A 27894-nucleotide genomic window follows, 5' to 3' on the forward strand; every position below is an offset into this window, starting at 1 on the left:
ATCTTCTGTCACTGTCTAACAAGTACGGCCAGAGTGCTGCTCAGAGGCAAGGATGGTGAGGCTTCATCTTACATACTTTGGACAGGTTGTCAGGAGAGACCAGTCCCTGGAGAAGGACATCATACTTGGTAAAGTACGAAAAAGAGGAAGGCCCTCAGCGAGATGGATTGTCACTTTGATGGCTCAAGCACAATAATTGTGAGGATGACGCAGTACCGGGCAGGATTTCTTTCTGTTGTGCTTAGGGTCTCTGTGGGTCGTAACTGACTTACTGGCACCTAATACCACCACCACTTATCAACCCTACGCTGAGAATTTTGGTCAGTTCCCTCCAAGTCCTCACCGCCTGCTAGAGGCCCTTTAAGCTTCTCTCGTCCTTCTAAAGGTCTTCCCAGTGCCTTACCATAGGCTCTCTTCTGACACGTTTTCCGTTTGCTCTACTTTTTAATACTTGTTTTCTTCCAAACTGTTGTTTATCTCTGTTGTATTTTGTTAACGTGAGTAGCCTTCTCAGCTCTCTGTTACGTAATTTTCTGTTTTTCTGTTCGTGAAACCCAGGATGTCTCTGTGGAGACAATAAGTGCATTAAGGGCTCCTGGGATGGAGGGCAAGAGGTTGGGAAGAAATGAGGAACTACTAACAAGAAGAAAGAAAATGTTCTAAAACTGATTGTGGCAGCAATTGTACAACACTTCTTGATATGACTGAACTATATGATGTCTGGATTGTGTCCTGATCTGCCCCCAAACTCGTGTGTTAGGTTTTGTTACTGCAGCACCAGATCTGTTCCAATCATTTTTGCTATGTAACAAACAAACTAAGCCTCGTGGCTGTAGTCAACAGTGGACAAAATGGACAGAAACAGCTAGTCTGTTCTGTGTTGTGACGATTGTAGTGGCTTAATTTGGACAGGAGGATCCATGTCCACTGTGTGGCTGACAAGTTGGTTTCTTTCCACATGGACCTTTGCGCAGGGTGACTTGTACTGCTTCACTCAGCGTTTAAACTGCCCTTTTGTCAATGCTAGACCCATAGCATCATGTCTACCACAATCTATTGGTCAGGTGTCACAGAGCTTGGTGAGAGGACTGTCAAAGAATTTGGGGGCCATGTGTTGAAACTTTATGTATTTACTTAGTACTTATTTTAGTGTCAGTAAGAAAATATAAATTTAAAAAATAGTTTTATTGACAAATAATTCTCATACATCATACATGTTAATGTTGTAAACATAACAGTTGTGTAGTCATCACCACAATTTTTACCTTTAATATTTTACTCTTCAGTCCATGTAGAATTTTTCTTTTTAGTTATCACTGGACTAGTTATATTTTTCTGTCTTGTATATTTGTTTAATTGAAACAAAATTTACATGTACTGAAATGAGCCAATATTAAGCACACAAATTTGACGTGCTTTAATAAATGTAAACTCATGCAACCATAATCAACCAAGATCTAGGATGTTTCTGTCATTCACAGAAGTTCCCTCATGCCTTTTAGTCAGTTTCTACTCCCCCCTTTATGCTGACTTCTGTCACCATAGATTCTTTTATCGTTGTTGTTTTTGAAATTACTTAAACGGAGTCATATTATGTATACACTTTTGTGTCTGGTTGTCTTTCACTTAGTATCTTTGAGAAGTATCTATTGTGCCTCCCTTTGTCTCTAAGTTGGTGTTCTATTAAATGAATATACTACAATGTATTTATCTATTTCCTTGTTGGTGGACATTTGGGCTGGTTTTAGTTTGGGGCGGTTATGAATAAACAGATACAAACATTCTTTAAAGTGTCTTGTTATATACATATGTTTCCATTTATTTTCATTACCCTTTTATCTCACTGAGTTCTTGCATTTTTACTTGTTTTCAATACAAGAGTCATGTTACCATACATGGAAATTCTGTTTCATTTATTAGACTCACCTGCACAGGAACCTAGTCTGTCAGTGCCTGGGTGTTGTATAAAACTACTTTGTTCATTGATGATTTAAGATCCATCTTTCTTGGGTCTGCTAATTCAGTTGCTACTTTTCCAACTTCCAGCATCCTGTTGTCCCTGTCATGTTGTCGCCCCATCATCTTAGTGAATTTCAGAAGAGGACAGTTAAATGTATACATTCCATTCATCATTACCCTTTCCTTTCCCTCCTTCTTTTTCCCTGTGCTCCTCCACACCACCCACCATCTTTTCTGTTTTCCTCTCTTCATGCCGTGTCCCTCTAGAATTAGGGTAGGGAAGGCCAAAGAGTTCTCTGCGCATCCGGCTCAGCCCCTTGTTTTCTAGATAGGCCTCAAGGAGGCCAGCAGTTCATCCTCAGCCCACACAGATGCTGCTCTGACCTCGTTTTCCCTTTAGTAACAAGCGATTGTGGCCTTCCTTCCCCGACTTCAGTTAGCGAGCCACACCCTAGAAGAAAGAAGAGTAAACCCCCTTCTCAAGTGGGAGCCTGCAAGGCAGATCGGGGAGAGAACGCTATTGCTGACCAGGCTGCCGTGGATTCCCTCTAAACACCAAAGGAACACCTGTTTCAGAGTCCCTCTTTCCAGTGCTCACTCTGCCCTCGACCTTTCCACAGAACCAGGCGGAGCGTGGCAACAAGGCGTGGCCAGCTGTGTGAACAGTAGTAACCTCTGAAAAAAACAAATATATAGATGAGACCTACCCTTCATTTTTTAATTTCAATCTTTTTCTATATTCAGGCCTAAACATTGATGTACAAAGGGACTCCGAGACCAGAACAGAAAGTAAAAGTATGTTCCCCAGAAATATGACCATCTACATCCAATGCCCCCGCACACACACAAGAATATCGCCATGGCTCCACAGCTCCTTCCCACATATTCGGTGAGAGAGAGGAAAAGAACATGTGAGACAACCAAGTAGAGAATATAAAAGGACATGCAATTGGGGAATTATGTAGCTTCTCTTCTCTGTCACAGAAAAGACATTGTATGCTTTGTCCTTGGCTTTTGATCTGGGCTGTTGTCCAGTAGGCAGTGTTTCCAGAGCTGTTGATCATACAGTGTAGGCTGGCAGCAGCTGGGCACAGCCTTTTCTTGGCCTCCACCCTCCACCTCCTACATTTCACCAGCTTAGCAGCTGGGGATCCTGCTAGAGACCAGAGACCAGTGAGTAAATGCCAAGAGAGAGCATTGTTCTCTGATTTCTCTAGCCCCGAGACGCTTTAAGCATCTTTGGTTCTTTGTCTTCTGCAGTGTGTATTTATTTGAACAAGAACGGCAGCCCAGGCCCTCACTTAGATAAGAAGAAGGTCCAGCAACTCCCTGACCATTTCGGGCCAGCCCGCGCCTCTGTGGTGTTGCAGCAAGCTGTCCAGGCTTGCATCGACTGTGCTTACCACCAGAAAACGGTCTTCAGCTTCCTCAAACAGGGCCACGGCGGTGAAGTTATCTCAGGTAAGTACCCTGGGACTGGTCACAGCCACCTAGTCAGAAGGCCCGGCCTTCTCAAATGGCTGGTTTCTGGCAGTGCACCCTGGTTCCTGCATCACACCTATAGACTAAAGGAAAGTGGAAGTGAATACTCCATTGCTCATTCTCCACCTTCAGCATCAGGGCCTCTCCAAGTCTCATGCATTACCTCTGCCAAGTAGCATACCCACACAGACTCTGCTCTACTGGGCCTCTACATGGCCTCCTGTCCCATCTGCTCAGCCTCTCCCATACAGAAAATCTATGCATGTGTTCCTTCTGGATCCCAGGAGATAGGCTCAAGAGGGGGGCTCAATTGTAATAGCAAGACAGTTCCTCCAGACTGCCTCCCACATGGCTTTAGGGAGCTTCCCAGTCCTCAGCCAGCCCTGATACAAAGGAATTGAATCCCAGGCAGGGAAGGAAGAATTGCTCATTCCTTCTCTCTTCTTGCTATGGGTCTTTGATTCAGCTGTGCAGTTGTTTTGTTTGCACTTTCCTGTCGCACCATGATTCTGTATCTGTTTTCTCAAGTCCAAAACCCTATTCTGTACCCACCAAACATGTGAAGACTGACCAACAGCTTTTGCATCTTACTCTGTGCCATACTCCCCTGCCCAATTTTTCTAGGAAGTTGCAGGGTCCAGTCTTAGAAGACCCAGCTGACCTGGCAGACCCCATAAATAACCAAGCTGTATCCTTGTAGCAAATATCCAGAAAACCCTTACTCTATAACAGGCTATGGTAGTCTGGGGGCCCAGAGAAGGGAGTATTAGCTTGTTGCCAGGTAGAAGCAGGCAGAGAGGAATGTTGGGAACCACTGGTGACTAATCTGTCCTAAGGCCCTTCTCATACTCAGACTACCCATGGTCTCTCTTACTATGCAGCAATCTGTAGGGACATGGCTTTCTTTACTACCTCTTTCTAAATGCTGTCACCTCTCCAGAATTTGTTCCTGAGGGAACCTCCCCACTTTTGGCTGCTCTCAGGGAAAAATACATAGGTCTTTGCCTCGCCGATTTTTCTGATGCCTTTTCAATATAAATAGATAACGGAGTAAGATAAAACCAAACATGGAACAGTTCCAAATGTGGCCAAAAGTCTACTGCCCTTATACCATTTGGAAATTATGAACCCAAATCTTTGTTGGGAATGCTGTATTTTGCATTCTGCCTAGATTCTCTGGTCTTGTGCACTCCTGGTAGAAATGGCACCTTAAATGAATAGACTTCCCGGACAAGTCCCAGCCCAGTGATAGAAAAGATAAAATTATGTTCACAGTTGTTTTCACAGTTGGCGTGAAATCATTCCAGAGCCCAGGGTGCCACAAATCTGGCCTGACCAGATCTATTATTACAAGCCGAGGCACCTTTGGCATTAAAGGAAAAAACCAAAACCCTCAAAGGAGGGAGTCAAGGAGGAAGCCTAAGTCACTGACTGACTTTACGCAACCCAGGAAAACCTGTAGCAAGTAGTGGGCTAGACTCCTGCCCACTGCTGCTGGCAGGTGTGCCCAGCCGTGTTCACTTATTCCGCAGCCGTGTTTGACCGAGAGCAGCACACCCGCAACCTCCCAGCGGTCAACAGCATCACCTACGTCCTCCGCTTCCTGGAGAAGCTCTGCCACAATCTTCGTAGTGACAATCTGTTTGGCAACCAGCCTTTTACACAGACGACTCACTTGTCACTCACGGCCACAGAGTACAGCCACAGCCACGACAGGTACCTACCAGGTAGGAGCTGGAATGGGGCCTGGGCTAAGGGGGTGGTGGGGCTGGGATAGCAAACTAAGGGCGGGCCCAAGGCCAGCCTCAGACCTGCTATCCAGGCATCTGGTTTTCAGTTCCTTAACTCTACCACATCTGAGACTTTTCATTCTCCTCTTAACTCTTTGTTGGGGATTTTGTTTCCCTATGAAGCCTTCCCCTAGGAAAAGGCAGTTAGCAGTTCTCCTTCTGTGCTTCAAATTGCTTGTGGAGCCACCACGAAGGCACAGTGCACCTCCAAATGTGAATCTGGCAGCAAAGGCCCAGCATAGACCTCCCTTGCCAGCAGGAAGTTTTAGTGTCAAGCTACAGATTGAGAAATGTGCTCCCTGGTGATTGGCCATCCACTGTTTCCTTTGGCACATGGCCCTAAATCTTCTAGCACTGCCAGTCTAGCAAGTCAATTCAAGTTCCTGCTGTTTCTAACTGGAGGGCTGGAAAATAACTTTCTGAGTTAACATATCAGACCCACAATGGGAAAGCGGGCGCCACGTGGCCGGATCAGTGACTAAGCACTTCCGAAAGAGGTTAGAGTGAATGGAACTTCGCATCTCTGACCTGGAGCCCAGGACACAGCGCGGCAGAAAGGGAAGGAGAGCTGGACACTGAACTAGTGAGGTAGGTCATTGTTAGGAGGGAGGAGAGAGCCTTTTTAAAGAGTCCAGAGGGACGGACAGGTTGTACTGTCTGTTAATGGGGCAGCGCTCGTGGGGAAGGGCACTGGTATGACTCTCTTCTCCCAGGCTTTGCTCCAACACCACCTTCCTTGCTGTCCTTTCATTGTAGGCTTACTAGAATCACTTTCAATAAAAGTACTACTTCTAAAGAGTGTGCTCATAGAAGTGCCCACTTCCCTAGTCCCCACCTCCATCTATACTCTGCACCCATGTGACTTGTATACAGGGCAGATTCAAATACTCTTCTGTGAAGATCCATCTGTCTGGTGCCTGCAGCCTACCTGTAAAGCTCCCTGACTCATATTTTCTTCCGAGGTGCCTCTGCACCTCATCTGCTCTGGGTTGCTTTCCAGAATCTCTGGGGATAGACAGAGGCATTCTCACTGGCAATTAGAATGTTTCTCTGAGAGTCTGAAGTGGATATGATGGAGCTGGTGCAGATAAGGGCAAGCTTGAAATGCCCTCTGCTACTGGCGTTCAGAAACTCCACTCGGCACCGCTCCACTGAAAGCTAGGCTTCCTGCCACTCCACAAGGGGTAGCATGGCCATGAGTGAAGCTACTCGTGTAGAGAGATTTCTCAGAGAGACAGAAACGCAGAGTACTCACGTGACCTGCTCTCCTTGAGAACTGAGAAAGATCCTGGTGGCTGCATTCAGAGGCTGGTAGAGATGTGCCCTGTGGGCCTACAATCAGGAAGGTAGTTTAGGGCTGGGCATGGCCTTCCCAGGGAGTTGTCTTCCTCCTTGCCTCACCACCTCTGCCCGACACAAAGCCTCAGGTATCAGATTCTGCCAGTGGCTGCTACACTCTCCTCCCCGCATTTTCAGACAAATGCAGCTAATTCTCTGCACCTTCCTGTGCTCTGTCCGGCTCGTTTCTTATCATGGGTGCTCAGCAATTTACTGCTCTCATCCTAGCTTCCATTTGCTGCCATGAAATGAATGTACTCACTTTGCCCAGACAAGCCAGAGCCTTACCTAAATGTCTTAACGCCTCGGAGCTCCTTGTTTCACTGCTTGCCTACCTACCTGCCCTCCCTATGGATCCTTTGCACACACCCCACCCCCACCCCTCACCCCTGACTATTTAACATTTGCTGCGTCACTTTGATTTGTGCAGAGTTGACCTGTACAAAGCTCTTTTACTTTGCCCTTTGGGTCTGGTGTTTTTTTACTCCTGCCCTTCTGCCTGGCTACACACTTTACCAGATTGACATTCGAAGATACCACTTCTGTTATCTGGGGCTTCCTGCAGCCTCTACTTTCCCGCCAGCCTTTCTCCCCTGCCACTCACAGCTTAACCCTAGTGACCATGCCTACCCACTATAGCAGGTAGTCACCACAAGCTTAGGTAGGTTGCATATCTCACTAAATTTCCTTATCTACATCTTGAGTACTGCTTCTCTGTTTTATTTTGAATATCTTCAAATATATAGAAAATTTGCAAACAGTACAATGAACAACCATGTACTCTTCACCTAGATTTACCACTTGCTGACTTTTCACCATATTTATTTTATCTCCTTTTTAAGTGAAAATGTACATACCTTTGTATCCATAGAAGAGGCCCTGGTAGGATAGTGAGTTACGAGTCTAGCAGTTTGAAACCAATAGCCACTCCACAGGAGAAAGACAAGTCTTTCCACTTCTGTGAAGAGTTACAGTATCAGAGATCCACAGGGCAGTTCTACCCTGTAGGGCCACTGTGAATCAGAATGGACTTGATGACAATGAATTTGATTGGTTTGGGGAGTTGTGGTTTTTTATATCTATATATTTTTAAATATATGTATTTTTTTGTTGTTATTTACTAGCCTATTTGAGAGTTAATTGCAGGTGAGGAGCTTTTTCCCTAAATATGTTTATAGTTATCTCCAAACACAACAGGCACACTTAAGAAATTTAACATAAAGTACTAATAGCTAAAATACTGTCTGTATTCAAATTAGTTCAATAATCCCAACAATGTCCATTATAGCTGGTTTTTTTCTCCCTAACCCAGGATCCAGTGAAGGATTATTCACTGCATCTAGCTGATATGTCTCTGTGGTTACATTTAATCTAGAACAGTTCTCCAGTTTTCCCTGTCTTCCTTAACATGACGTTGGCATTCAAAGAGTCAAACATTTTGTCTAAAGTCATCAAGCATTTATAGACTCGTTGCTGTGTGCCTGATCCTGTACTGTAGGTCCTCTGGGAGACTGAGGTCAAACAGACTCGGTCTTTGTTTGCTCTTAAAGATCCCCCAGGAGAGGAGTGGAGACCCAAAGCCCATTTGTAGGTCACTGGAGATCCCCTTGCAGAGGGGTCTCAGGGAGGAGACGAGCCAGTCAGGGTGCGATGTAGCAACGATGAAAAATACAACTTTCCTCTAGTTCCTAAATGCTTCCTCCCCGCCCCCACGATCATGATCTGAATTCTACCTTGCAAGTCTGGCTAGACCAGAGGATGTACACTGGTACAGATAGGAACTGGAAACACAGGGAATCCAGGGCAGATGATTCCTTCAGGACCAGTGGTGTGAGTGGCGATACTGGGAGGGTAGAGGGAGAGTGGGTTGGAAAGAGGGAACCGATTACAAGGAACTATATGTGACCCCCTCCCTGGGGTACGGACAACAGAAAAGTGGGTGAAGGGAGACATCGGACAGGGCAAGATATGACTAAAGAATAATTTATAAATTATCAAGGGCTCATGGGGGGTCGGGGAGCGGGGAGGGAGGGGAAAAATGAGGACCTAATGCCGGGGGCTTAAGTGGAGAGGAAATGTTTTGAGAATGATGAGGGCAATGAATGTACAAATGTGCTTTACACAACTGATGTATGTATGGATTGTGATAAGAGTTGTATGAGCTCCTAATAAAACGATTAAAAAAAAGATCCCCCAGGAGAGAAGAAGGTGTAGTGGGAGCATGTTATTTGCAAAGAACACAGACCAGAGGAACTCCAGTTGAGCCAAGAGTGATGGACAAAGTGGTAAGGTAGAAAAAGAGATCCAGGAAGTCTTCCTAGATGAGACCATATCAGAGCAGAATCCCATCTTCAGAGCGACTGGGCCAACTGAGGGGCGTATAAAGAGTAATTGATAGAAAGTTGCTTCTAGCTTGCTACGAAATTGACAGTGTGTGCGTTCAGCTGGCCCCCATCACTATTCATTTTAGCCATAATTAAATCCTTCCAGTATTAACCTCTGGGTCTATTGTTCTAGGACTTCCCAGGTTCCTTTCTGATGGGGAAAAGGTTTCATACGTCCCATGACAATGAGTTCCTTGTGCGCCTCTATTTTTGTTGCCAACCAGGTCTTCTGAACTGGTTAAAAGACATTCTCTTGCCCAAAACGCAAGATTCCCAAGGACTGAAAGCCAAATAATAATTGTGGAATTTCTTAAGAAATCCCCAGCGCGATCCCCAGAGTTTTAAGATGACTCAAGTGTTCCTGGTTAATTGCAAAATGTTTCATCCATTATTCAGTCAGACAGTCAACCAGCCACTTACTGACTGCAGGATGACGAGCACTGATCTGTGTCCCCACAGAGCTTACAGTCTGGAGAGAAATATGAATAAGTAGGCAAGCAATTCGGAGTGTGTGCTTTAATTGGACAAGTTAAGGATGTGGTGAGCACAGAAGGACTCTCAACTCCCAAACCGAGTGTGTCAGGGAAAACGTCGCTGAAGAAATGAGATCCATGCTCAGACATAAAGCTGTAGGAGAGTTGGGTGCACGTGACACAGACTCAAGGGACATATTGAAGGATGGTTCTTTTGACTCAATAGCACATGAGAATAGGAAGAGGAAACATGACCGATATCAGAAGCACCAAGAGTCAATATGGCTGAAATGTGAAGTGTAAGAAAGATGAGGTGGGTGTGGAAGACAGGCTCAGTCATGAGAGTTGGCCATGTTCTAAACGTAACACTGTATCGTATAGCTGGGAGGGCACTTTGAATTTTCAAAGGAGAGAAGTAGCATGATCAGATTGTTTCAGAAAGGTGACTTTGGGTACTGTGGGAGAATGGATTGGGCTGAGCCCAGACAGAAAGCTAGAGACTTGGAGCCCAGATTTAAAGATTATCTTGGTCTTTAATAAAAGCCCTGGTGCCTCAGTGTGTTACAACTAACTTCAAGGTCAGTGGTTTAAACCCACCAGCTGTTCCATGGGAGAAAGTTGAGGCTTTCTGCTCCTATTAAGATGTATAGCTTCAGAAACACAAAGTGGTAGATTTTTCTGTCATGTAGTGTTGCTATGAGTAGGAATCAATGTGGTGGCAGTGAGTCTAAGTTGTGTCTTTAATATTTAAATCAGAAATAAAAGCTCAGATGAGCCCTCAAGGTAGGGTTATATTTTCCGGATAGTTACAATACTTGTAGTTCCAAATTCCTGCTTGTGATTAACTTCTTAACACCTTTTCCTGTCACCTTTTGTAGCTGTGAGGCTCTCTCTACAGTGCTTCCCCCAAGTTATGGTCCAGATTAGAAGAACAACTGTCAGGATGGCATGGGACGGAGAGTCACTATGAACTAGAGCCAATTTGATGACACCTCTCAACAAGAGTCAGCCAGAGCAAGAGAAAACTACAAAAGAAGAGAAAAAGATGTAGCTAGAAAAGAGGAATAAAATCAGAAGATTGTAAAAATATTTCAGAGGAGCTGAGTATTTTAATAAGAGAGGAGTAGTCAGTGTTGATTGCTTTCCATAGGTCAAGTAGGATAAGGACCAAGGACTGTCTCTTAGATTTAGGGACTTGAAAGTGATGACTGTTCTGAGAGCAGTTTTAGTAGGGTGTTAATAGAAGCGAGAGCCAGACTGAGCAGTAAGGATAAGAGGGACTGAGCTTGAGTTTTTTAGAGTTTGACAGCAGACGCCAACGTCCCTGCTGTGGCCGAAACTTTCATGTCATTCTTGATTTCTCCCTTTCTTTCATTTCCCACACTTACCAAGAAATGCTGTTGTTTATGCCTCTGAAATGTTTCTCTGTCTTTCACAGCTTTATTGAGGTGTAACTTTCATAAAGTACACTATACATATATAGCATGTATACACTCAAGTAACAATCACAATAATCAAGATAGTGTGTCCTCTGTGATCTTTCCGTTCCACCACCACTGCGCACCGCCGCCCTTTCCCCATCTCCAGGAAACCACTGATCTGCTTTCTATATAAGTGGCATTACATAATATGTGTTCTTTTGTGCCTGGCATCTTTTACTTAGTATTTTGGTTTTGAGGTTTATCTATGTGGTTGTATGTAGTTTATCAGCATTTGATTTAATAGAGACACCATAATTTATATGCTTACTGATGGTTCTTCAGGTTGTTTCAAGCTGTTACGAATAAAGCTGCTGTGAGCAGTATGTGAATATTTTATATTTATCTGATCACTCACTTGATAAATATACAGGCATATAAATTTCTGTGGGATAATTATTAGGGGACTTTTAAAAGTTCATGGGAAATGGAATTACAAAATAAAAATTTTAAATATGAAGTTTATTTCTTAGCAAAAAGGTCATCAAGATCCTTTTTTGCAGAAGACTGTGGGTGACAGTGAAAGCCCAAAACCCATTTGCAGGGTCCACACATGGACCTCTGTCTGGTAAATCTCCCAGCCATAGTCGAGAAACGTGACCAGCCTTGGCTTGTTATCAGACAGAGAGTGTTGTAAAGTGGATTATGGCAGATGTGGCTAGGTTAAAATGTGTTGTCTTTTCATTCCATGTCCCCTTGGCCCATTTTAAAGTTTCAGTACAAAAAAAAAAGAGAGAGAGAGAAAACACACATGGATTAAGCCTCTGGTGAACAGCCTTGGATGTTGAATAGCTTTGCTACCATGCAGAGTGCACTGGACAGTGGATTACTGCAGCTGAAGTTAGGTTAAAATTTAACACCTTATCATTTGATCTTCCTTTTGACCCATTTTAATTAGTTTTGTTTCTAATATTGTCTACTTTCATTGAGATTTTTCTATTTTACTTTATTATTGGTCTTGGGTTTTTTGTTGTTGGTGGTATTTTTTGGGAGGGTTTTTGTTTTGTTTTGTTTGTAGTTCTGGGTATGAAATTCAGGATAGGTTAAACCAAAAAGAGCAATTGGATTAGTGGTTTCTTGGGGTATGGCAGAGGAGGTTGGGGGACATTGGGAACTAATAACAATGAGTATAAGAAAGAAGAAAATGTTCTAAAGCTGATTGTGGTGGGGATTGTACAATTCTTTTTAATATGACTGAACTGTTGTATGATATATGAGTTATGTGTCAATAAAACTGGGTGGTTTCTTCCAATGTCATCAAGTTCACAAATTTTAAGCAACAATACCAGCCATGTAGTCCATCTGTAAAGAACTAAGAGTCCTGGGCATCTAGCCATGTCCATGTATTCTTTTTTACATTAATAATTGAAAAAAAATGTCTAGGTATCCTTCAAAGATTTTTCTTAAGATTAAGAAGCAAAAAGGAGGGGCGAGATCACAACTGTAAGGTGGATAACTAATGACTTCCCACCAAAATTCTTGCAAATTTGCCCTTGTTTGATGAGATAAATAAGTAGGAGTATTTTTGTGGAGAAGGACCGAAATTGTAGTCAAGTAATATTACCTTTCTTGCCATAAGAGAGAGAGGTGCTGTTAATCATCTAAACAGATGAGTTTGAAAAATGTTTTCAAGAATGGAATTACAGATTTGACAAATGTATTAAGTGTAGTGGAGAGTACTTTGAAGGTGATAGTGTTGTTTTGAAAAAAAATTAAATACGTAGCTTTTGGGGGGAAATTCCAGGTTTGGGGGCGGTACTAATTCTGCTTTTACAAAAAAATTAGCTGTGACCAGAGAGAACCTTTCCAGGCTGGGTGCACGAACAGAGCGAGGTGCTCAATGCTCACCTAGCGAGAAAAATAGCGGAGACTTTTCCGTTTTGGGGGGGGACCCCCTTGTAGTTTTTCATTAATTTTTCAAACCCCTTGTTTTGTTTTTAATCATTTTATTGGGGGCTCTTACAGCTCTTATAACATTCCATACCTCAATTGTATCAAGCATATTTGTACATATGTTGCCATCATCATTTCCAAAACATTTTCTACTTGAGCCCTTGATATAAGCTCCTCTTTTTTCCCTCCCTCCCTCACCCTTGTGCATCCTTGATCAATTATATATTGTTGTTATTATTTTGTGTCTTACATTGTCCATTGTCTCCCTTCACGCACATTTTTGTTATTCGTCCCCTTTGGGGGGGCGCTATATATCCAACCTTGTGATGGGTTCCCCTTTTCTTGCCCTTTCTCCCGAAAACCCCTTGTATATAAGAAATAATTACTGAATCATTTATACATATATGCTTAACTTTTTTTCATGGTATTTTCTTTTTTATTATTAAATACTTTTATTGGGGCCTCTACAGCTCTTATTACAATCCATACATTCATCCATCGTGTCAAGCACATTTGTACATATGTTGCCATCATTTTCAGAGCATTTTCTTTCTACTTGAGCCCTTGATATCAATTTTTCCCTCCCTCATGAACCCTTGATAAATTATAAATTATTATTTTCATATCTTATATCATCTGCTGTCTCCCTTTACCCACTTTTCTGTGGTTCATCCCCCTGGGAGGAGGTTATATGTCGATCCTTGTGATCGGTTCCCCCTTTCTTCCCCCACCTTCCTCTTCCCCTCCTGTTATCTTTATTCTCATTATTGGTCCTGAGGGGGTTATCTGTCTTGGATTCCATGTGTTGAGGGTTATCTGTACCCATGTACATATTCTGGTCTAGTCAGATTTGTGAAGTAGAATTGAGGTCATGATAGTGAGGGGGAAGATGCATTAAAGAACTAGAGGAAAGTTGTATGTTTTATTGGTGCTCTATGCACCCTGACAGACTCGTCTTTTCTGTGTGACCCTTCTGTAAGGGGATGTCCAATTGTCTACAGATGGGCTTTGAGTCTCCACTCGGCATGTGCTCCCCCGCCCCCATTCACATTGGTATGATTTTTTTGTTCCGGGTCTTAGATGCCTGATACCTAATCCCATCCACACCTCATGATCACACAGGCTGGTTGGTGTGCTTCTTCCATGTCAACTTTGTTGTTTCTCAGCTAGATGGATGCTTGTTTATCTTCAAGTCTTTAAGACCCCAGATGCTTAACTTTTTAAGAATCTATTTCCAAAGCAGTTGTTCTATTTTACATTCCTACCAGCAATTGTGCAAGAATTCCAAGTGCCCCACATCCACACCAACTGTTGGTATGATCTTTTAAATGTTAGCCATTCTCAAAGGTATATAAAAATTCACACCAAACTCACTGCCATCGAGTCAGTTCACACTCATCGTGACCCCCTGTGGGATTCCAAGACAGTGGCTGTTGATGGAGTAGAAAGTCTGGTCCTTCTCCTACAGAGCTGCTGGCCATGCAGATGGCAGGCTCCCTACATCTATAGGGCTTAAAGGGGTAGTGCTACCTTGTGGTTTTTGCATTTCCCTAATGAATAATGGTGTTGGGCATCTTTCCTGGTACTTAACTTGCAATGGTTATGTTTTCTCTGAAGTAATGCCTGTTCAAATCTTTTGTTCATTTTGTCCCTTTGTTTGTTGATGATAATTACTATTGAGCTATTGTTGAGTTTTTAATACACTCCGGAAGCAAGTCCTTCATCAGCTGTGTGATTTGAGGTATTTTCTTACAGCTGAAAGCTTACTTTTTCTTTCTTGTAACAATGTCTGTAGAAGAGCAGAAGTTATTTATTTTGATTATCTATTTTGATTTTTATCCATTTTTCTTATAGAGATCACACCTAGGAGTTTTACCGTTTTAAGTCATCTTCCCTTTAGGTCCATGATCCATTTTGAGTTAATTTTTGCATATAAATTTTGCAATTTTTGCATTAGTTAAAAGTCAGGTTCATGGGAGCAAGGGGGAGGGCGGAGTGGAGACCCAAAGCCCATCTGTAGACAATTGGACATCCCTTCACAGAAGGGTCACAAGGAAAGGATGAGCCAGAGCCAGCCAGGGTGCAGGGTAGCACTGATAAAACATACAACTTTCCTCTAGTTCTTTAATGCTTCCTCCCCACTCCCTCCACTTCTCATGACTACAGTTCTGTCTTACAAATCTGGCTACACCAGAGCATGCACACTGGTACAGATAAGAGCTCTCAGCATAGCGAATCCAGGACAGATAAATCCCCCGGGCCAATAATGAGATTAGAGATACCAGAAGGGTAGGGGGAGAAAAGGGGAACCAATCACAATGATCAGCGTATACCCCCTGCCCCCAAGAGGGTGAACAACAGAAAAATGGGTGAAGGGACAGTGGTCAGTGTAAGGTATGAAAATAATAATAATTTTTAAATTCTCAAGGGTTCATGAGGGAGGGAGGGGGGTCAGGGAGTCGAGGGAATGAGGAGCTGATACCAAGGGATCAAGTAGAAAGAAAATGTTTAGGAAAGGATGATGGCAACATATGTAAAATGTGCTTGACACAATGGACGTCTGGATTGTGAGAAGAGCTGTAAGAGCCCACAATAAAATGATTTTTTTAAAGGTTATCCTTTTGCCATTGGGTGCTATTTACCAACCCACATTAACTGAAATATTTAATCTATAGAAACTCCTCTTAATAAAAACAAGTTAACTTATTGGCAGCTTTGATCAAAATTATAATTGACCATAGATACATGAGTCTCTTCTGGGTTCTCTGTTCTGTTACTGTTCTGTCTGTCTGTCTTGGCACTGCCTTGACTACTGTAGGTGTATGGGCAGTTTCAGAAGAAGCCAGAGCTTCCTTCCTAGCGTTCGTGAGTCTGAAAGCTGTCTTAGCAGCACGCAGCCTCCACAGGGTGACACACTGGCAGCAAGGGGGCAAACATTATTTCACATTAAATAGAGTCCTTATGCTAAGCTCCCAACAGAAGCAAAACCAGAATTTTATATCCAGAAAGTAGGTCATGTTTCAGGAGGTAGCAGTCTACCCTAATTTTCCCACAGCTTTTGATTTTAGGAGATTTTTTTGGTGGATTGAAAATTTGAGGTGGGATTTTTGTTGTGCTGGCTGTGGTTTAGTGCGTGAAAGATGCTGCTGGATTGTTTTCTGGTTTACATGGAAAGAAATGAAAAGTATGAGGATAAACAAGTCAAAAAGTATTGCTACAAAAATCACATTCACCTTTATGAATCAAAAATACCAAGAATGTGAAGCTGTTGTGTCAGCATACACGTCTGAAGGCGGCGGCCCTTCTCTAACCCTCCCCCAAAGAACCTGAGTCCTTCCATTTATACCACGTCAAAAGTCAGTGTGGGCGTCCTCAAGGGACTCAAATTGTGTTTGTTTTAAACAGTCTGTATGTTTTGAGAACAAAAATAAGTGTGAAGGGGCAAGAGAAGGGCTACAGGGTGGATGGGGTAAGATTGCACAGCTACATTCTCATAGGCCAGCCCTTCGTGCTCCTGACACAGGGGCAGACGCGGGGTTGTGATGAAAACAGATTCCTCCGTACAACGTGCCTGGCCTTTTCTCACCAGCGCAGTTCTCGATTTTCTTCAAACGTTTTTTGTACAGACCCCATGATCAGCCTGCTCCATGAGAAAATCTACTAAGATGATGCCTGGGAGATCCCAGGGAACAGCTGCCATAACCTTCCAAACTGACCTCTCCACTGTGAATGTAACTAGCCCAGCAGATCCCCTTCAGAAGCCGCTGTTTCGATTGATTGTCTTCTTAGAGAACTTGTCCACTGCCATCCACTGGCCACAAAGACTTTGTAAACACGTTTTGTTTGGAATAAACCCATGCATGTATGAACTAGACGCCTAATATTGGTATTTTTATACCGCTTATTATACCAACATGCTACTACTTTCAGACACACATCAAAGCATTGATATTGCTATATTATGTTAAATATGTTTTAATGTACCTAGAAGTGTTCCTTTACTTTCTTATGCATGAACTATGTAATATATAAATAAGTATATAATACATGCAATTATATAGACAGGGCTTTCTACTCGCATATAGATTTACAGCCTTGGAAACCATCAGGGACAGTTGTACCCTGCCTTACAGGGTCTCTGTGAGTTGGCATCGATTTGATGGCAGTGACTGAGTAATATATATATGTATATGTACATACACACACATTTGATAAACTGACATTAAATATAACCTGTATGCGACTATTTTATGTGCAATTTTGACTTAAAAACAGATTTCAGATGGAACTCCTGTGTAATTCGGGGACGGCCTGTGTTGGAAAGTTGTCCTAAGACCCTACACTGTCTTGCCATGCACATCGTACTTGTGCCCGGCTGTGTGTTCATCAGAGGCCCTAAGTGAATCCCAAACATTAGCTCAACACCCAGGCGCAGGAACAGGGATGATGATGCTGTGGCTATGCACCCAGGGAACCCGCCCCTGCCACCCCTCCCCCAACCCCCAAGCTGAGAATGCTCTGCCAATGCTGAGGAACTGGCTGCCTTTGGCTAGAGCTGTGGCAGGAGAAGGGAGCTGCTGCAGGCTCCACAAGGCAGTGACTGGGGCCTGCTTGCTATCTGGTTGTGGGTCGTGGCCTGAGGGGAAAACAACAGAGTGAAATTTCTGTCACATGGGCATTCTTAACCATTTTCTTTTGATCTAGCCCCTAGGAACAAAGGAAGGGGGTCTTTCCAGGTGAGGAAGTGGAGGTTCTAAGGGAAGTAACTAACTTGCCAGCTAAGTGGCAGATCTAATTCTCACTCACATTCTGACCTCGGGGCCAAGCTCTCACCGGTAGAACAGGGAAGTACAAAGGGAGCAGGTCCTTTGCAGACAGAGGATGTAGCCAGGTGTCCAAGAGCACCTCTGCTTGAACAGACGTCCCGTATCTAAGCAAATGTGTGTCTTCTGCAGTAGCCCTCTGGCCTGCTCTGGCATCTTGTCATCCTTGCAGGGCCCCGTTATGGTGTTGGCTCATAAAGTGTTCTTGATCTGGGAAATGCATGGGATCTGCTGAACAGAAGAACCCTCGGAGATTATCTAGTGCCCTAGCTTTCCAAAATGGATGATGCCGCCCCTTGGGGGACACTGGACTGATCCAGGGGGCTGCAAAAACAGAAACCTGTACTTTATCCTGGGTTCTGGGTTGTAATAAAAACCTTTTTAATTACCAGAGGAGCGCCGAGTAATTTTGTTTCTTTCTGAAATGGGGGCAGTAGGCCAAATAAATTTGGGAAGCTATAGTCTCTGGTCTAAGAGGAAAAGTCTCTAAGGATACAAAGCTGAGAAAGTGACAGGGAGCTTCACTTAGTCCCTTAGTGGGAACCACCACCATGGATGGTACACAGGCCACCTGAGTCCCCGCCGAGGGCTTCCTCCCTCTCCCTGTTGCTGCTTACTCCGCTCTACAGAACTCCCCAGCAGGCCCCTGGGGCAGGCTTTCCAGGCCACACTAACTCCAGTTTGATTGTTTTCCAGGTGAAACCTTTGTCTTGGGGAATAGTCTGGCCCGGTCGCTAGAGCCACACTCCGATCCAATGGACTCTGCCTTGAATCCCAACAACCTTGTTGTCAGCACCTCCCAAAATCTTCGGGCCTCTGGGTACCGGTCCTTGCTTCCATCCTGTGGCCTCCCACAAGGCACTGCCTCAGCTGTGCGTAGGCTATGTTCTAGGGGTAAGTGTGCACACATTCTGGGCCTTCTTCCTTCTCTCCTTCCATCCCTGAGCTTCCAGACTCACTGTCATCAAGTCAGTACTGGCTCATCATGACCCTATAGGTCAGGGACAGCTAACTGCCCCTGTGGGTTGCTGAAACTTTGCATCTTTACAGAAGTAGACAGCCTCATCTTCCTCTCATGGAGTGTCTGGTGGATTTAAACCACCGACCTTGTGGCTAGCAGCTCAGTGCATAGCCCACTCTGCCACCAGAGCTCCATTCCTGAGCTTCCAGAGAGGCCCTGATTCTGTAGTCCCCTGCCTGGTGGTAGATCTAGGAGCTGAACATGTTCCTGAGCAGGCATCTGGAGTTCATTAGAAATCTGCATAACTTGAGAATGATGGAAACTAATAACCAAGGACACAGCCAGGGGCCAGGGAGGCATCCATGCATTCACTCATCAGTCACTTACTTGAAAGTCAGATATGGCAAGGAGATACAAAAGTAAACCATGCTTTGTTCTCATGGAGCTTGCAGTCTCTTGTGAGGAAGACAAATGCTTAAACAGATCATTATCAAGCATTAGCTGAGAATAGTGACAGGGAGGTGCTGTGGAAACTATGAACGTAGTAAGAAGGGACCCAGAAGCATGGTGCTCAAGGAAAGCTTCCTTGAGGAAGTGACATCTTGCCTGAGACTTACAGGGTAAATATATGAATGGCCACTTTAGGGGTTGAAGAGGAGAGACAGTCTTGTTATTCTTAAATATAAAATTTAATATTGGGACTTCAAATAGAAATGCCTAGACAGGTCAAGGGTTATATTATAGAGAACCTTCAAAACTTGTGAAGTCATTTAGAGTCCATCTTGTAGGCAATATGAAGTGACCTGGAGAGTGTTAATGAGAGATGAGACATCAGCAGGTTTGTGTTTTGACCACCATGTTAAGGATAGTGGAGGAGGAGAAAAGCTAGAGAAACCACTGCTAGAGGGGTCCAGGCCAGAGGTTAAAAAAAGACCTGTATTGGGGCAGTAAGAAAGCTGGGAGGAGAGATCTGAAAACATTTTACAATATAAATTAAGCTAGAGTTGAGTGTGATGAGGAATGAGCATGGGAATGTGAGGATGGTGATGTCATCACCGTAAGAGATAGGAGGGGAGGGACCCCTCCTATCCAGCAGACAGATCTAAAGCTTAGTTAGCTGAAGGTACCATCTGGAATTTATCTGCATAGAGCCAGATGGTAGTTCAATGAGAGCCATTTTCTTAGAACATGTGTGGCATGCAGAAGCACTTGGCCAAAGATAAACTCCCAGGAACAACAGAGCCCAAGAGTTGGGAACAGAAGGAGGAGTCTACTAAGGACACCAAGAACAGTCTGACGTGAGGGAACAAACGAATGTGATCCTCTGGCGCGGAAGAAGAGCGCAGCAAAGGCTCGGTAAAGGAGGGCTGAGGAAGCATCTGTGGATCCTGCCATTCATGGAACTCATGAGCACTTACTTGGTGATTTTAGCGAAAGAATATTGCGGTAGTTGGGGACATCACAGGAAGCCAATGAGATAAAAGAAAAATGGTGACTAGAGCAACTGTAAATTAAGAAAAGGCTTTTGAGACTGAAAGCCCATTAGGGATGTTTATCAACAAACAAACTTAAGCTCTCCAAAAGGAAGCTATTAAGATTAGTCAAAGGAATAGGGGTCACAGATAGGCAGATGGCTTTACCTTAAGTTAGGAGGCTAAACGAAAAGACTGATTATGGCCACAAGTAAAAGAAAGGGGGCAGAGGAGGGAGGAACAGAGAAATAGTAAGAGCTTGGATGAGTCATAAATAAGAGAAGAAAATTGATCAGGGAAAGAAGACGGTTTACAAGAAACAGTAGGGCAGTGGTTCTCAGCCTTCCTAATGCCGCGACCCTTTAATACAGTTCCTCATGTTGTGGTGACCCCCAAACCATAAAATTATTTTTGTTGCTACGTCATAACTGTAGTTTTGCTACTGTTATAAATTGGGGGACCCTGTGAAAGGTCGTTCGACCCCCAAAGGGATTGCAACCCACAGGTTGAAAACCGCTGCACCAGTGAACCAGCCATGTTCGAGATTAGTGAGCTAGCTTGCAAGAACCATTGTTTTCCTCTGTGGTTCCAATGCCGTAAATAGGTGAAAAAAGATCACGTGAGAAGGAAGGTTTTGTGCTGAGCTAGCAGGGCAACAAAGGAGAATGGGTGTGGGGCTCTGCGGGGAGCAGTTGAGATCATCCACCACTGGATCTGGGTGGAGTGGAGAAGAAAGCAAGACTGGTGGAAAGCTGAAGAATGGGGGAGAACAAAAGGTTGGTATACCAAAGGTCGCTGTAATGTAAGTCCCAGGGAAGTTGGAAAGATAAGAGGTTCAAATCACAGAGTGAAATGTTTAAAATTCTGAGACAGATTCATTCATTCCCAGGATGATAAGAATCAATGAATGACCATGACAGTAGGTGGTAGGAGTGGAAGGGGGAAAGTGTCTGGAGTTGTGGTGGCTGACTGGATTGGCTCTGTGGGATTGCTTTTGGGGGTTATGATATGAATTCGGGTAGAATAGAAAGCAGTGGGCTAAATACCCCAAAGCCTTTTTTTAACCAAGGCTAGACAGCGCTGGGCCAGGCAGTGTGCTTAGCCTTTTAGACCCTGACCCAGAGTGAAGACAAATGGGAGGAGATGCCTAGCCTTTGAAGGACATACTGCGAGATTAGGCTGCGTCTACTTTCACACATGTGTTTCATCTCTGCCACTTGGTACTTGGCTGAGAGCAAGTCACTTCTCCCTCAGCCATTTATGAGACAGTTCCTTGGTGCTGAGGATGTAGAGATGAGGGAGACAAGGCCTCTCCCTCTAGAGCAGTGGTTCGAGACTCCTTTGGGGATCAAATAACCCTTTCACAGGGGTGGCCCAATTCATAACAGTAGCAAAATTACAGTTATGAAGTAGCAATGAAAATAATTTTATTGTTGGGGGGGGGGTCACCACAACATGAGGAACTGTATTAAAGGATCACGGCATTAGGAAGGTTGAGAACCACTGCCCTAGAGAACATACAACTAAATATTCTATACTATAATCATTTAGTCATTCAGTAAATGTGACTAACATCTATGTTGCTAGGCATAGAGTAAAGTAAGATTAAAAAAATAAAAACATAAATGTAGGCCATGATTATTTTAGGTTGTGATATGTACTGTGAATACACAGAATACATGAAAGAAATTTACTTGTGTTTTGTGGACTGTGCACGGACATTTGACTGTGGGGCTCTTAAACTATGGATCACATTGAAAAGAATCAAAATTCCAGAACTGTGCTCCTACATAACCAATACATAAACCACGAGGCAGAAGCCTGCATGGTTGAAAATCAGGAAAGGTGTGCATCAGGGTTATATCCTCTCTCCAGACTTATTCTGTATCCTGAGAAAATCATTCAAACAGCTGGACTATACAAAGAAGAATGCAGCATCAAGACTTGAAGAAGGTTCATTAACTAGCTGCACTGTGCAGACGACACAGCCTTGCTTACTGAAAGTGAGGAGGACTTGAAGCACTTGCTGATGAAGATTAAGAACTGCAGCCTTCAGTATGGATTACAGCTCAATGTGAAGAAAGCTAAAATCCTCACAACTGGACCAATAGGTAGCATCATGATAAACTGAGAAAAGATTGAAATTGCCAAGAATTTCATTTTACTTGAACCCACAATCAGTGCTCAGAGAAGCAGCAGTCAGGAAATCAGATGACATATTTATTACGTGGAGTGTTAAAGAACAGAGATGTCATTTTCTTGAGGACCAAGGTGCTTCCTACCCAAACCAAGGTATTTCGAAGCACCTCATATGCATATGAGTAAGGTAAATGAATAAGGAAGACCCAGAGGAATTGATGCATCTGAATTATGGTGCTGACATAGAAGGACAACTCACTCGGGATACTGTCCACCACTTTTTTCCTCCCTAATTCCTAGGCTCTAATCCCAGCTGCCAGGGTCTCTCTAGAAATGGTCCCCAGAACTAATCAGCTCCCACTGAACACAAATATCCCGTACCTATTATTCCCTAATCTGAATCACAGCCTCAATGTCAACTTTCTTCTGGCCATTTCCAAAAATCAGGTGTACCCGGAAGGAACAGAGATTTGACTTAAGGTAGTCTAGGCTCTGTAGACCCTTTGTGGGAAGACTACTCCCTCCTTAGGCTAGCTCGGGTCCAATTGCTCATGCTCTAGCGCTACTGTGACCACCCCCTCTAGGGCCATGGGGGCAAAGCAAGGAGAACAGTGGGGACTAGAGTCCCCGCCACTATGGGAGGTGCTCTTCTGTCCTGCAGGGTCGGACCGATACCTGGAAAACCGGGATGCCTCTCGACTGAGTGGGCGGGACCCCTCCTCGTGGACAGTAGAGGATGTGATGCAGTTTGTTCGAGAAGCTGACCCTCAGCTTGGACCCCACGCTGACCTCTTTCGCAAACATGTAGGTGCTCCTCTCTGACCTCTCCCATAGACCCTGGAAGTCTTGTTCCTGTGAGTTGTAAACTCTGAGAGAGCCTGGGCTCAGTATTGATCACTGTAGATTCCTGGTGTCACTGGCACAGATGCCACCATAACAATCTGCCCTCTCAGAGCCATTGGACAGCCTGGCTCTAGGCCTCCAGTCCACGATCGGATTCTGCTGTATTCTGGGCCAGGGGTCCAGAGCTCAGTCCCAGAGTCAGGATTCACCTCTCTTCCCAGAAGCCCATGTTCTTGCATCTGCTTACCTTCACTGGGCCTCCCCAGCCTGGGAGGGCTATGTTCTTGTGGCTGGTCCTGACTTTCATGTGGGATATGAGATTTTTCTAGGCAAGAGAATCAGGGGCCTCAGCACAAGGCAGGGAGCCCCTTTTCAAGTGGTCCCAACCCTCCAGCCTCACTGGACCCCTCTGCGAGCCTCCAACACCTTTGATTCCAGGACCATTTCTCCTCTCCTGCTGTGACCACACTCCTCACTGGGGCTCAAACCCACTCCCTCCTGGCCCCTCTTGAGTGTTCCTCTCGCTCTCTGGTCATTGATCATTTCATTCTCTCCCATCACTTAGGCTGGAGGGTGCTCTTAGATCAGGCCTTAGCTGCCATAGCTGCTTAGTAAAGGGCTGCTTTATGCCCAGCTCCCAGAGAGAGGTCTGCTGCTCAGGGAATGGTGAGTCCCAGTGTCACCGGTGGTCAGTATAGAAGCTGTGCTGAGTGGCCGGTACTCGGACTGCAGAGAGGGGCGGGTGGAGAGCACTACCTCTTAGGAAGCATAGGACTAGCCCGAGCTGGGCTCAGAATCAGATGTCTGAAAGGGGAGGGTTGGTGGAGAAAACAGGGCACGAAGACAGGTGGGCTTCAGTGTCACAGCAGATTGGTTGGACTTGGTGTCATTGGTACTTCCCTGGTACTTGGTGTCGTTGGTACTTAAGGAAGGGTGCCCTTACTTAACCAGAAACCTGGGGTGGTCACACCAACCAGGCCTCTGATGGCAAACACCTCCCTGTCCCATACCACCCCCCCTCCCAGGAGATCGACGGCAAAGCCCTGCTTCTGCTGCGCAGTGACATGATCATGAAGTACATGGGGCTGAAGCTGGGGCCTGCACTCAAGCTCTCATACCACATTGACCGGCTGAAGCAGGGCAAGTTCTGAAAAAGGAGGTGCACCCCAGACAGACGGGGTGCTCATCCCCTGTGAAGGAGGGCAGTCCACTCACTTCCGGGCACCACAGGGATTCCGAGCCTCCTCAGGACTCCAGGAGGCTGTGCAGAACCACCACTGCCACCTTCCTGCCATGATGTGTCCTTCTATGAAGGGCTGGAGAGGGGAGATTGTGGGGCCTGGGGCTGGCGCTGCTCTTCCCCTCAGCCCTGCCTCAGCTCTGAGGGGCCCTGTATGCATTCTCCAATCCGGGCAGCCTCTCACCAGGGTCTGGACTGGTCACCTCCCAAGTAATAGTGGAAGGAGCCAACTCGGGGGCCTTGGAAAACAGGGTCTTGAATTGGCAGTGGGCCCAATTCCCTCACCATCTGCTAAGCCTAGTGTGGCACCCATGCTCTACAGCTCCTGACTTCTCCCCACCAGCTCCCCAGACTTCAAACTGATGGTGCAAAACCTCTACTTTAAAGACAAAAAAAAAGATCTTGCAGTTAATTTATTGTCTCTGGCACTTGAGCAAGCCCTCCAGCTGATACTGCCCTGGTCTCAGAGCCTAGGTTTCAAGAGACAGGAGAATGACTGCCCTGCCCCAGAGAGACCCTCTCCATCCAGATGGGCCTGGCCCTTTTCAGAGAACACTACCCTAGGACCTCTGGGGTTGACCACATGCCTCAGCGAGAGGAGGGGAGGGGGAGAGGGTGCAGTCCCCTTCCCCTCTCTCCCCTGCAGGGCTCTTCACAGCTCCCAACCTCACCTGTGGGAATGGAGGCCCCTTCTCACCCTCTGCCCCTCCGCCAGCTCCTTGCCTCAACCAGAACTGCTACCACAAGAGTGAGCCCAGTGATTTTAGGCCAAGAAAGCCCTAATGGATGGGAAGGGGCGGGGTCTCCAGTCTGAGGGCTTGCTCCGCCCTCTCCACTGTTCATTTGCTTCCTTTGTAAGCAAATCAACAGCAAGCTACCCTGCCACCATCTGAACTTATTTTATGTCGATTTGTTTATAAATAAAAATCATTATAGATAACACTGTCTTTTTAATCCTTGACAACCTCAACTCTTTGCCTCCAATGGGCAAGTCACTTATTTTCTCGAGGTCTTCGTTTTCTCATATATAAAATGAGAAGTTTGGACAAGATGCTCCGCCAGTAAGTTTTCTCTAAATTCCAGGCACCCCAAAAGAACAGGCTGCCTGCATGGGTATTACAATATTCGGGTGCAGTGTGTACCCTAAAGGGTTTCACATTGGTGAAACCCCGAGATTGTGGTGAGCACAGTGGCTCCAGGAAGCCAGAGTAGACGGGTCAGCTCCACAAGGGCCTGCCTTGGCTGGACTCATCAACCTCCCCGTAGGATGAGGAGGGATGCAGGCAGGTCAAGTCAGGCCATCACTAAGCTGGGGCTGGATTGCAAGTCCTGGGCCACCCTCTCGGTTTATAATGAGGCATAGGGATCATGAGGGAGCTGCAGTACAACCTGATAGTAAACAGAGCTAACACTTCTGTAATACTGTTTGCCAGATGGACTGTGATACATGAATTATCTTCATCTTTACAAGCCCATTTAAAAGATGAGGAAACTGAAGCTTAGGTATATAGTTCCAAAGTAGCCATCTAACCCAAAGAAACCCGACCCCCGGCCAATCCCAGGGTGCTGGCCCTTACTTGGACCTGATGGGCCGTGAAGAGTTTAGCTGAAGAGATTCCTGAGGGCCCTGCTGGCTTGACCAGTGACTGGTTTGTTGTACGTAATGAACTTGTAAGGTCTTGTTCCCTTGACTATGTGCGGTTCTAACCATGGTCACTGTGACACGGTCAGGGCAGGCCCGGGGCCCACAGATGTGTGTTCCCTCAGGGTGCTCCCAAAGGGAGTTGAACTGACAGTAGACTTTTTACACGCAGAGCTCAAGCAGGGCATGCCTTCTTGCCTGGTAGGGTCCCGACACTCCTCCTCTGGACCCTCAGCTTCTTGCAGCCTTCTGGCCCCAGCGTTCCTTGAAGTCATTGAATCTGGTCCTGCCGTCATGTTCCAGGGAAGCTCCACTGCTGCAAACTTTCAACCCAGAGACAACTGCAGCCAGGCACCTGAGCTGTGCCTTTCTGCCTCTACTACCAAGTTACTAAAATGCTACTGGAGACCAGCAGCCCAAAATGCCCAGTGTGCAGCTCCCCAGCCAGAACCACTCCACTGTCAGGTGCCTGGGGGACCGGGGGCGGCACTCTCCAAGGGCAGTTGTGAGCGGCGGGGAGGGGGGAGGCTCACACCTACTGAAGTGCCGACTCGCAGTGACCTGGGCCCCAGGAGCACGAAGGCCATGTCCGAACACACAGCTCCCCTGCCGTCCTCGCCTGCATAATGGCAGTAGACTCAGCCCAAGTCCCAGACAGACCCTCCTCCCTATCGCGGCTTCCTTCACAAGGGACACTGGTGAGGAGCGGAGATGAGCAGAGACATTGCACCACCAGCCTCTGCCTCATCTTGGGCCCCACACGTTCACAGACAACACAGCAGAGCAAACCCCGCCTTCAGGTCAGCTCGCGCAGCCACCCTGAAAGACAGAGCAGACAGGCCCTGGGGCCCACACTGCATCTCTTTACTGGAGTAGAACTGCTGACCTTGTGGTTAGCAGCCTAACTTGTAATCCACTGTACTCATTCACATAAAAGAGCCCTCAAATTCAAACCTTTTTGTTAACCTCAAATAAGTGGGGTTTGTGACCTAGTGAGAGGACTGAAGGGCTGCCTGCACGGACGTCGGTCACGGTTGGCCTCCCAGCACTGTTACAGTCCTGAGGGGAGGAAATCACCCCGCTCCACTGCGGGACATTTCCAAGCTCAGATTTGTTTATAGATGTATTTAGTGCTTACCACGAAAGGCCATTTTTATCCTCTGCCATCCCCTGCGCGCGCGCACACACACACACACACACGCACACACACACACACACAAAGCCGAGCTTATGTCCAGCTCACATCAAGTTGTCAGAGACCCCAGAGAACATAGTTGAATGATCTAAAGGAATTCCCAGTAAAAGTGGGGAGAGTTTTGGCACTTAAAGCAAGTTGGGAAATCTCGGGCAGAAGAGCTGCCGGACAGCAAGGAGAAGGGGTGCCTGGTTCTATTCATGCATGTCCGTCAGCGTCTTTTCCTGACTAGCCATCTGCTTTCGGTACCACTCCCATGATGTCACGGTCTTGCTTGTATGGAAGGATGCGGGTCAAGCAGGGTGTGGGGGAGGAGAGAGCCCTGGTGCTAGGGGCTGAGGGGCTGAGGGGCCATCCTGCTGCACTTCTCAGAGCTGTGGCTGCAGAGCCGACACAGCTGAGGGGCAAGGTGACGGGTGCCACACCAGGAAATGAGTGGCTCGCAGCCCCGTGAGTGCCACCAACACCTGGTGTGAGGCTTTGCACGCTCAGAAGAGCAAGAGATGGCATCTGTCCCTTCCGCTCCTTTGTGAACAGGATAGCTGCTCTTCTCCAGCCCAGTACCAACCAGGGTGACCCTTCCCTCGGCTAAGCCCAGCCCCCAGCCCGTCCTGCAGGCCTTCTGCCTGCCCAGGTAGTTTCTCACTTCTGCCCACTGCTGTGGGCTCTGCCCCGCCACCTCCTACCTGCGTGTTTGAGCTGCTGTGCCCAAGAGTAGGCCAAATGGAAGGTAAACAAGCGGCCATCTAGCTCAGAAGCAACAAAGCCCACATGGAACAACA

At 45.8% G+C, this 27894-nt stretch overlaps 1 protein-coding gene across 1 annotated transcript in view; it reads left to right on the plus strand.

Moving 5' to 3' along the window:
- Positions 1-25215, plus strand: part of SCMH1 (Scm polycomb group protein homolog 1) — a 168201-nt gene extending 142986 nt beyond the window's left edge. Inside the window, 5 exon segments of the mRNA XM_045298800.1 lie at positions 3220-3420; positions 4974-5168; positions 18317-18514; positions 22854-22996; positions 24061-25215. Coding sequence (XP_045154735.1) covers positions 3220-3420; positions 4974-5168; positions 18317-18514; positions 22854-22996; positions 24061-24186 — 863 coding nt within the window. The 3' untranslated portion in view covers positions 24187-25215.
- The last annotated feature ends 2679 nt before the right edge of the window (positions 25216-27894 follow it).

The sequence above is a fragment of the Echinops telfairi genome, unplaced genomic scaffold (genome assembly GCF_000313985.2).
Source record: "Echinops telfairi isolate 266 unplaced genomic scaffold, ASM31398v2 ScPeMD7_7457;HRSCAF=8495, whole genome shotgun sequence".
Lineage (NCBI taxonomy): Eukaryota > Metazoa > Chordata > Mammalia > Afrosoricida > Tenrecidae > Echinops > Echinops telfairi.